This window comes from Lepisma saccharinum, chromosome 27 (genome assembly GCF_977018435.1).
Source record: "Lepisma saccharinum chromosome 27, izLepSacc3.1, whole genome shotgun sequence".
NCBI classification, from domain to species: Eukaryota; Metazoa; Arthropoda; class Insecta; order Zygentoma; family Lepismatidae; genus Lepisma; species Lepisma saccharinum.
In genome coordinates, this window is record NC_139255.1 from 28,790,681 (window position 1) to 28,802,750 (window position 12,070).

The 12,070-nt window shown below is 35.1% G+C and overlaps 1 protein-coding gene across 1 annotated transcript in view; it reads right to left on the reverse strand.

The window, feature by feature from the left end:
- Positions 1 to 998: 998 nt before the first annotated feature.
- Vps8 (vacuolar protein sorting 8) overlaps positions 999 to 12,070 on the reverse strand; it is a 401,212-nt gene continuing 390,140 nt past the window's right edge. The window contains exon 24 of the mRNA XM_083113236.1: positions 999 to 11,452. Within this exon, the coding sequence (XP_082969362.1) occupies positions 11,258 to 11,452 (195 nt within the window). The 3' untranslated portion in view covers positions 999 to 11,257. The remainder of the gene's footprint in view (positions 11,453 to 12,070) is intronic.

Here is a 12,070-nt window from a genome sequence, read left to right on the forward strand (position 1 = left end):
AACTGCATCCTTCAGAATAGCCCCAAAGTGCTCCGCTGCATTCAGGTCCGTTGTTGCACCCGGCCATTCAGAACTGCTGAACAAGTCAATGCCACTTCGCCGAAGAAAGTCTTGGTTTTAGCATTTGCCTTGAAGCAAGGTGCTTTGTCGTGAACTAACTTTTAATTTTGTTTTTGTAACCACAATTGTCGTAGTAACATTTGGTATTACCATAATTTCTTAATTATTGTTACTTTTTCCTGCAGACCCCTAGCAAAAGGTTATTTCCCACCCTGTACATTCATCAAAAGGTACATACAATTGTTTTCTTTATTTATGACCAATGCAGTGTTCAATTGTTATCGTGTGTAAAGGTTTCCCAAAATTTAAATCATCCAGAATTGGGAGTCAGATTATGGATTCAGGATTTAATGTTCCTTCATCATATCATCACTGAAACTGGAACAATTGGCATCGTAGCATACTGTGCTGCTAACCATTGACAGTATTTTGAAACCAAACAGGAGCTTATGGAAAGAGTCAACAGCTAACACCGTACTTTGACAAGGAATTGTAAAACCTATTGCCACAATAGGACAAGTACCTTAGTTTTTCAAATTCTGAATCCAATGTCCAACCCTCGAAACTTAAATCCTGAATCCATAATCTGACTCCCAATTCTGGATGATTTATATTTTGGAAAACCTTTACACACGATAACAATTGAACACTGCATTGGTCATAAATAAAGAAAACAATTGTATGTACCTTTTGGTGAATGTCACCCTACTGCTTTACAGAAAACTTAAATCTCGAGCATTATCAAATGATTAGGAATGTAGGAAAAAGGACGAGGAACTGCAGGTTAAACACAAAACTTCTGAAATGGAAAGAGATGGAATAAGATTAAATTGTCTCAAAGGAAAGGTGTTCAGCAATAAAATACCCACACTCATTTACCAAAGCATGTATGTATTTTATTCATTGCTTTTATTTACATCAATGGCATAATCAGCAGCTATTTTGTTTATTGTCACAGCCTAATTTTTGCATTTATGAACATTTATATATGTATTACTTAGATGTACACAGGTTTTCTTTGTAACTATTGTAGAACGAGCTTTAAACAGAGTAATGCCTCAGAAAAATACTGCAATTATTAGATGCTAGTCAGAATATTATTGCCCATTTTTTCCTATCATGAATCTTATCATAAGGCAGGAATACAAATACACAAAAGATATAGTTGTATGCTCTACAACTTGCCTTCTTTTATGTATACACTAGTATTTTTTTTAAAAAAAAAATATTAGTTTTTTAATCAACAAATCATTCAAAAACTTTGTGATAATTACATTATTTTGCCTTGTGTAATGTATAAACAAATTGTTAACAAGTGGAATGTCCGAAATTAAAATCTATACAATGGAAAAACTACAGAGCTCCAATATTGAAACATTTTACCTGAAGCAAATGATGTAAATGTCCTACACCTGGCAAAATATAAACAAAAAAAGTTGATTTTGTTTACCCATGTATTAATGCTTTCTCAACATGGCCAATGAAGAAAAATGTCCAGTTTTTTAACTTAACCCTCACAAACAGTACATCTTTTCACAATTATTAAAATACAGTGGAGTACGACAGTGTAAAAGAGACTGTACAATAAACTGTAAAGAAATCATACAGCATTATATACGAAGGCTATTCAGAAATCGACTTCCGATTGGCTGATGAAAATGAAAACATTACGGCAGTGACTCCATGCACAGTAAGTAACCAGTAATCATCGTGTATGCGATATTTGGCTGTAATTTCAACCTCCCAGAGTATCCTGCTTGAAAAAGAGAGATAAACTACATCCATACCAACTTGCTGTCTACTATCTTCAATAGTGGTTGAAAAAAAATAACCTGCCATAACTGCTCCCACCAGCAGTGTGATTTTGTTTCCTGCAAGCAGAAGTAGTCAGTGTTACCAAAATGACTAACAGTGCTGTGAAGGGACTGGGGGGGAGGGGGGTGTCAAGGACAACATATAGTTGTGATTGACTTGAATATGGAAGAGATGTTAGACTTTTGAACACTCTCCTACAGCCTGGATCTGGCCTCGAGTGACCAAGATGAAGATCTGGCTCACTACTTGGCACAGGGGAGGCACCATTCTTTGATGAAGAACTGAACTCCTGTTCAGATAAAAGTGGCTCATATTTCAACTGTTCTATCCTACAAAGAGTGTCACTTTATGCAAACAGGAGTTCGGATGATAACTATGTGGAGAAATAGTGTTGGTATGTAATATGCAGAAGCGTATATTGTAGGCTATCGCCGAAGCCCATATTAAAATACAGGAAATAATCGGCTCGCAAATTTAACCGATGCTTCATTCTCAAGTAACGACCAAGGGGTCATCTTTATCGTCAGGCTTCTTCATCTGATGGAAAAGTCTTTGAACCAGCAGGCGGTGCTTTCAACCCATGGCGTATTTGTGCTGGCAGGGACAACCTTGGTGATCCCTCGTGCTGGCTTCCAACCCCAAGTGCTGGAGACAGAAGGCTTCTCTGCATCCTGGTGATGTAGTGTTGCCAACAATGGAAATACGAAATTCGCTAAATCGCTGAAAAAAAAAATATAGGCGAGGGTGCCAATGCAAATTATCCAAGCTAGGGGGATGACTCATGAAAATTACATCACTTCCCCTCCATCCTTTCGAGCATTGCCAGTCTCTCTTCCAGTTCCATGAATTTCGTCACATACAAGCATTATAAATCCGTCAAATTTAGTGATTTTCCCCTGAAGTTGGCACTCTGCTTCTCGTTGGAATTACACTGTGGTCGCAGCTATATGGGACGTTCTGATGACGTCAGCCATGTTGCCATCCTGTTTACTTCTTTCAAGCAACCCCCTCCCCAATGTCAAAATTCTAAACCTTTGCGCTCGCGGTGGGGTTTCAGCCCGAGCCATCCCTTCTGAACGGAAATATGTTTGGCAACATAAACAGTCCTTGTTGTGATAGCAACTATTCACCGCACATGTTTTCAATGACGCGGGTCGGTGTTTTTCGCAAAGTGTGTACATATGGTCACAAACTAGTCGTGTCCAAGATCCGAGTTCCTTGTGTCGCCCGCGTAGCATGTTCACCATTGATGGGAATGCTTTTTTAGAAAAAAATCAGTAACCGAGGCCATTTTGTTGTGCTGTGTTGTTGACATGTGTTGTGTTGTTCTGTGTTTTAGTAATTTGGCTACTCATGTGAGGACACATTCTTTGATAAAGTGACCAAAAAATTCACGCAAAAGGAGAGAAGAATGGAGTTTATCAAGTAAGGTAAGAAGTTAATTATTATTATTATTATTTCATATTCGCATGTAGGTCCTACATATTGCATGTTATAGACTGCTCCTTTTTATAAATAAGCATGAAATGGTTGATTTGATTTGATTTATTTTACTTCGCTTTTTGTGCCACTTTTGGCTAATTTGCGAAGATGGGAATGAGGGATGATATGATGAAATTGATGAATGAACACTCAGAAACATCCAGGCCAGGATTCGAACCCGGGACCCCTAGCGTCGTAGCGCGATGTGCTAACCTCTTTTTATATATATATAAAAGGAAAGCTCCTATGCGGAAGCTTCCCCCATCACACGTCATTCACTCATAGCATCTCATTCTACTTTCTATTTCAGGACTTTCAGGACAGACAATCACAAATATCCATGCCTTACCCGGGACTCGAACCCTGAAACCCCTGGCATTGTATCACGCTCTGCTAACCACTTGATCACAGGGGCTGGCTATGAAATAGTTTATGTCCATTGCTTACTATTGGTGTTTTTAATGGTAAGATTTCGATGTAAACAAAAAAAATAATCCAAAATGAATGAGGAAGAGCCCCCCCCCTTTTTTTGCCGGACAGATTTTTATTTAAAATTCAAGCACTACTATATTTGGAGATAGCTCTGGTGTTGGTCTCAACATACGGCACTGGTAATATGTTTTTCTTGATCAGCTGATCAGAAGTTGACACTGAATATCCCTTTTCTTTATCTGATGGGAACAAAGCTGGAAAAAAATACATCTGCAGTTTTGTGTAGCTATTTAATACCATATCATCGCATGCATAAAATATGGAACTATTGTATGGACTATACAGAATTCAATATGTAGTAGTAGAACTATATGTATATGTAAAATAAGTACTTCTGCGACTTTATCCTATATACAGAGTGGGCCACAGGAAATAGTACAATAACAAGTGGCAACCCTACACAAAGGAAAGTGCGATGGCCCCACCTGTAGTGCACAAACTCAACACATAGGTCTGCCATTTACATCGGCATGTGTCATTGACCAGTGCAGGCTGCGAGGCCTACATGCTTGAGAAGAACATTGCACTAAATGCTCAATTCCAAACAGGAATGATATTCAGGTGGGTGAAACGGAGGTGTAAAAGGGGTTTAGTCACTGCTAGGAAGCATGAGGGGCCACAGACTACATACAGTACATACCGCCGGAAAAAGTCCCTCGGGTCCGTGCAGCTCTCCAGCAAGTCCGCAAAGTTCACTCCGTCGCGATGCAAGGACACTGCACATTAGTCGCAATTCACTGCATTGGGTTACGAAGTGTGATTTACAGTTCCACCCTCACAAATTGTGGTTTGCAGCAATATTACACTATGGTGGTTGGTATTGTGTTGCTGTAGACATGGTATGTGTATCCATAATGGCAATGTGTCTACTGCAAAGGCTATATTTTGTGTACCTATCCTACATATTTTATTATTGACGTTTTTTTTGTACTATTTCCAGTGGCCCACCCTGTATATACTTATATACTTTCTCATGAGAGAAGAGTTATGAAATGCATGCAATTTTTAAGAGAACGGTGTGCATAGAATTACATTAAATTTCTGCTTTCTATTTCTAGTAGAGTTTTGATTATCCAAATATGTATAGATTAAAGTAGTTCTGTTTCATGAAAAAAACCTGACCAGAAAAATATATTTCTTATCTTAACTAATCAGATAGATTTTTTCAAAGCAGCATATGACAAATTTAAGATTACACGGGGACTTTTAGTTTGCATTTTGTTTCTAGTGCAAAAATTTAAAAAATGGTATGCTATATGTATGCTGAAGAAAATGCTATGCAATTATACATTTAATGAAAACATGTTTGCAATTATATACCAAATATTTTGCCAAAAATTTTCCCCACGAATAACTTGGGGCCTAATTTTGAGGGTGCAGAATCAAATTTACGAGGAAGAGAGACTAATAGTTTTCCATCTCATAAAAATAGCATCCAGGATTATTTGCTAAGTAACCGTTAAGTTTGCAAAATTACAAATATTACTCTTTATTACTTTACTCCTCAAGTTCCATAACTTGTAAATTTTAATAAACCTGAAAAAGGCGGTTAAGTGCCCCTTACCCCTGTCAAGTTACACCTATGCACGTAAATATATGCAAAATGTTTATATATTTATTATTGTTGAATAATTACAAAAATAGTGGGCAGTTCATCACATCTTACATTAGCTTTCAGTTTACTTTTTTGCACATATGTACATATAAAAAGATGGCGATAGTAAATAATAATTAAGATTTTACACATTTACAAATAACATTCCTGCACAGCAAGTCTTAATGCAATTATTACACGCTGATGCTGTTTTGAAAGAAACCATTCCAAGTCCTTATATCGGTTATTACTAATATGATTCTAGTACCAAACAAGAACATAATTTGACAATGCTGAAACTAGTGCAGAAACAGTAAGGGTTTGAACTTATGTAAATTTTTTTCTTTCTTTCACTTTGTACTTAGCAATGCTTTGGGTATACAGCAATACCCTGCAATGGTGGAGATACTTGAAGATTGTAGCAATTTAAAATTGTTCACAACGATTTATAAATGCTAATATTTAAGTATACTATTGCAGTTATATAATATCATTCTACTATTTTTTCTGCTCAAAATATTCCTAGAATCACACAAGATAATCAGTCATGGAATTCGATTTTGCCACAAAGTATTGGCACATTTTGCATAACTTCCAGGATTTTTGGGTGAACTGCAAAGAACCTGGAATTTGGAAGAGTATTGGTTGGTATAGGTGATTAATTTGAACAGACATGTTCGGATACCAATATCCTTGAGAATGGATACATCAGTACCAGACTGAACTCTAGCCTATGCTATTCCTTCAATGTGTGCCGAGGAATTTCATAAGTAAAAGAAAGTAAAAAAAATGTTATCAGTACTTTTTTTTCCATATTCACCACATACCCAACTTTTTTTTCAGGACATGGGAATGGAGCATTTCTCCATAGTTTCTTCAAAATGGTCCCCCTTCTCCAGTCTCACCATAGCCTTCTATCCTCTCCTCTGAACATTCTCACCACAGCCTCTTTCCTCCGAACACATTAATCAGTACTCTTATCAGCATTCTCTCATTTTGCAAAACCAAAAATTCCCGGACAATTTCAGGAACATTTAAATAGTTTTCCTTCCAGACAACTCTAGAATGATTTAAAATACATACGAGCAGGGAACGGATTTATATGTACTAAGAAAAGTGAATTAGATATGATGATTATATAATCATCTCAGATTTCAAAGATTTTTCTCATTTATAATAACATGCTTATGTTAATATATACTTAGTTGTTTTAATGAAAATATGAAATTCAATACAGGACTTACAATTGTGAAAAATTGCAATTTTCAACAAGCAAGCAGTTCACCTAGATGAATAAAATGCCTTAGGTGTATATGACACTCCTCCTTTGTCTTAAAGATAAATTTACATTGGCTGAAACTGCGTATATTATCTCCTGAAGTAATGGGGTGGATGTAAACACGAAAACTTAAGCTTGTATTCTCTATTGTCAAGATATAAAATAAACAGAGTACAAAACAAATGGAAAACCTTTGTACTTAAGATGATGGAAAATTTAGTAATAGCATAAATATGAAATATCGGCAAATGTGCTAAAAGCTAATATATGTAATATATGTAAATACATACATGGTAAATAAAAATAGCATTTTTTGAGCTTATGTATCATGATTTGCAAAGATAATACAAAATAACATTGATTTTAGCATCATATGATGGTATGCATTTACATATAAATCCGTTCCCTACTAATAAGAAATGGAAAACACGAACGAATCAAACATCCTGATACACAATATAGGTGAAAACTTTTTTAGAATCTATTACCAAAATGTCAGCCATCTTGGAGTCAACTTCATGGAAAATGGAAAAGTGATCATGTTACGTATCAAAATGGGCTACATGAAATACAACAATGTACTTGATTCTAATGTAACTTTTATGCTGTCTGAACCCTAAATAATTTTCACTACTAGCGATGATATAAACCTAAGAAAAACGGGTGCATATTGGTCTGATAGTGTCACGTTATCACCTGGACCATTTACCAAGTCAATGAAGAAATTTTGAGAAACGAGCAGTTAACATAATCATGTATAAAGCCAGCTGTAATGAAAAACATTTAGGGTTCAAAATTGTCATTTTTAAAATCAATTTTAGAAATATTAACATATAATTTGTTTGCCTTCAGTTTCTACAGTAAATTTCTAGCTTGCAGCATGTCTCGAGACATGGTCACATACTTAGATGCAGGAATCATTCACGATATAATATCATCACTGGTATAATTTAACATCAGAGTAATGTATTATCATAATTTTATAAAATCATATTCGTATGGCCCTATTTCATTATTTAACAGAATTTCATTAACATATTCTGTTGTGTCAAAAGAAAAGAAAGTTCACTTCATGATTATTTTAAGGGGAAAATGTCTACAGTACCAAAAACTGTACACTTAACACCTTTCTCAATGCTTCAAGAATTTGGAACCAAGTGTCAGAAATTCAATAATTTCACAATCTTATGCCAAAAACAACAATTTAATTTATCCACACATGTTCTAAATTTCATCATAACACTTATAATATAAATAATAAAATATGAAATGTGCATAAAATTACCATTATCAGAATTGCAAGCACTGTTTACAATTTGGCTGAATGTTCACAATTGCACAAGTTCATTTTTCATCAGATAATTTAATGCTTCATTCTCCTGGCATAATTATTAACTTTGATGTTTACATTGATACATTTTTTGTGATAACTGAAATTCCAAACGAACTCCACTATATTTCAGTTTAGCAAACTAAACGTAGATGAAACAGGGTCCATTTATATCACATTAAATATGTGTAATAAATTTGTGAGCAACTAATTTCGAACATGGTCCTTGGAAATGACATGCATAATATTATATGGAAATGGCTTCAGCATAAAATTATGGAATATGTGGTGCATAATTGGCTATTCTTTAAATATTAGTGACAATGGTTCTTTATTAGTATGCAATGTTTATTGGACATTACCCTATGTCTAGTGTTTTTAACTATATTTATTCTAACCTACATTTCGAGAGAGCACCTCTTCTCTTGTCTTCAGGTAAACAATTTTTTTCATTCTGGCAATGGTGCAGGTCAAACCTCATTGGTGTGTAGTAGATTCAATCCCCACCACTAACAAACAGAAAAATCTAGAGAGCAGAGGTGCTCTCCTGAAATGTTTTGTTTGAATATGTGTAGCTAAAAGCACTAGAAAATTGAAATGTCCAATTAACATTACATGCTCATAAAATTGCTTGTCTGTGCTTGTATCTCTGCCTCACACATAGTAGCGTATTTGAAATGGGGCTATTGGGCTTGACCCCCACCAGAAATGTATTCAACCTCCTCCTCTTTCAATTAGAAGTATCATCATTTATTGTTCTGACTGGTCCACGATCTCACCACTGAATGTTTTAGGTTTGTGTCCCTGCAAGAGCATAATTGTTTCATTGTGTCTCTTCTTTAATTTAATGATCATTCATCCTTCCTGTTTAAAGAAGTACAGGGTGCTCCAAATGTCTTGTTACCCCATGCAGAACAATTTACAAAATTACCGATCCAGGTCAGCCAGGATGACTTCTACCATTTCCTTGACACAAATAATTTGCCTGCAGGTTCTGTGTGAGATTATTGTCTGTCTCAGTTGGGCCTCTTTGTTAAATCTAGCAGTGATGTCATATTGCACTTCTCTTATTGTTTTACTGGTTACCAAATTATGTTTATACTTATAATTATAGTAACATATGTAATATCACAAATAAAGTGAAAAAATAAACGGGGGAACCAGTAAATTCTGAGCAAACTGATGCGCTGGCTTATATTTTGAAGATTCAGCCATGGTGAATCTTTGTGTTGCCTTGAGTATTTTTCATTTCTAAATCATTGAGCATTCCCAAAAATATGTCAAATCCATGAAAAGATGGGAAAGGGTAGGGTTTATTATTTTAAAAAAAGATGTAACTCTCCCCTTCCCTTTTCAAAATCCTTGGCACGGCACTGTCCTTTAACACTGTGATAGCAGGAGTTTGACCACCAGATGGCTGCATGCTACATTTCAGTTTTCACAAAATTCACAATGATGTGCTTTGTTTTTATCAGCATATGGGCAACACATGTTTCTTTGTATGTAGTGTTCTTTTCTAGAATGGCTAACTGTAAGAAGAAAAGTGGAGATGGTGCCAGGATCTTGAGTCTGGGGGTGCACATTTGATATAAGGAATGTGATCTGCATTTCATTGGAAAATACCACCGTTTGTGTATTGAGCTTCATATGTACTGGCTCACAGATTACTGTATGATACGTAGGTATTTCAGCATTAAAATCATCATTACCTTGTTTTTGTATCTGTAACTTTTGGCCTTACGTTCATAAAAGAGTGGATGTCAATATTTATCCAATATATTATATAATGATGAAATCAAAATAGAGAATGCCAAAGGAAACATTAGGAAATAAAAGGATACCATAAGTAATTTAAAAACTTCTAAAGTCACGTGACAGCAACATTCTTGTTAAACAACACATAAACAGCATGATACGAGACACTTTAAAAGTTTGTCCGAGCTTTCGACTCCTTCTTGGAGTCATCAGCAGGGCTGGTCGAGAGACTACAAAGAAGATGTGGTCGAGGTTTGGATAACGATGGTTCGTCATCTCTCGACCAGCCTTGCTGATGACTCCAAGATAAAGACGAAAGGTCGGACAAACTTTTAAAATGTCTCATATCATGTTGTTTAATGCATTTTCTGTGTTGTTTAACAAGAATAAGTAATTTTGTTACTGATTTGTATAGGATACTAACTGAAACAAAGAAATAAACAATTCATGATTATTTTATAGTAAATTGTTTTTGAACGGTTGCTAAATAACAGTAATTTTAATAGACACATGCTAATCGAGACTGGACATACATTCTTTCATGAATTGCTATTATTATGATTGAGAGAAAATCTGAGTGTCCAAGCAACTTCTTGTACTATCCATGAAGAAAATGTTAAATTAAAGTTTTCTTTATTTCCAGAATAACTTATTCATTTCTACAGCATTTCATTTGAACTCATGGCTCGGAAGATGCAAAGTAACGGCGAGTTGTTCATTCGCCGATATTGTCTGTTCCCATTTGTGTTCAAGAAACTTACCCACGAGGGGAAAAGTCAAGCACATAGAGACTACCCAATTATGAGGGTAATATGACTAGTATTTGCAAACCTGAACCAACACTGTCAACCTACATGCAAAGATTATATACAAATAGTTCTTTTGTGATTAAATTCCTAAAGGCTAATTTACATTAATGCAATATTAGGGGGAATTTCATGTTCTGCGACAAAACGCACACATGGTAATTGCATCATGGTTGTACATTTAGCAATGTATGTGGATACGGTATATACTATTTTACAATATAATGCAGCATTAACTTTTTGTAGGTTTTGAAATAGTATATTTTCTGTCAACAATGACTTAGTTAAAATAATTGGCATGTTTTTTAATTTTTTCCTTTCCAAATTTCAATACAACTATAGGAATGATTATTTCAGTGAGGTAGAAAATATATTGAATTAAAGATCAATAAACTCTATAAAATGAAAAAATAAATAATGTTATTTCACTCTGCTTCAAGCCACAAAAAAATATTGCATTTTTAGAGAAAGTTAAGAATCATAGGGGCTTCAAAATTAGCCATATAAAATTATAAAAAAGAAATACTAAATTACCAATAATTACGTGTTCATTTACCAATATAAACACCAAAGTTTATAATTTTAATTACATTTTCAAACCAACAAATATTTGTGGAATACATACACACCTAACTGGTATATGACTAGAACTGACCCTCTAGATCAACTTGTCTAGGAGCTTCAAGCTTTAGAGCAAAATCTTCTCTATGCAGTAAAGAAACATCACCATTCCAAGGTATAGTTGAATGTGAATGTCCACCAAGTAGCGCTAAGGATGGGGTGATTTGGGTTTTTCTCCATTTTTCAACAGCTTGCAACTGCTCTGGGTGTAAGACAGACTGGAAATAGAAAAAAAAATTGAACTATATATAAAAAAAGAGAGAAAGGCAGTTTGTTTGTCTTTGAAACAGGTATATAGACATTTGTTGATAATTCCCAGAAGTGACCACAAATATTCAGATACTTATTATGGCAACACTCATTTCTGGACACATTTGCTATATATGGTGTTTGAACTGCGAGGAAAACTAGGGAAAACCGTTTGAATTTTCTTCATTTGTGCTTTACATTAGGTAAGTCATTACTAGGAAAGAGATGGTACCAATGTGTTGGTATTGGGTGGTACCAATGTCATCCATATCATTAAGAATTTAATCACCGACACTGGCCAAATGTTTTCTGGAGTCTGGATATATCATAGGATCCACAAAAATGCATCCATGACACTTTTGCATCCTAGGTTGACATTAAAAAACTTCTTATGCTGGCAGCTTTCTTGTTAAAAACAACAACAAAAACAACACAAGCCACAAGAACAGCACGATATGAGATGCAATTAAATTTTGTCCGAGCTTATGTCGGAGTCATCTCAGAAGACATAGTCGAGGTTCTGATGACATTGCTTGCTGTATCTGCGTCTGATGGTGATATGTCGTTGGAACCTCATTCTTCTTCAC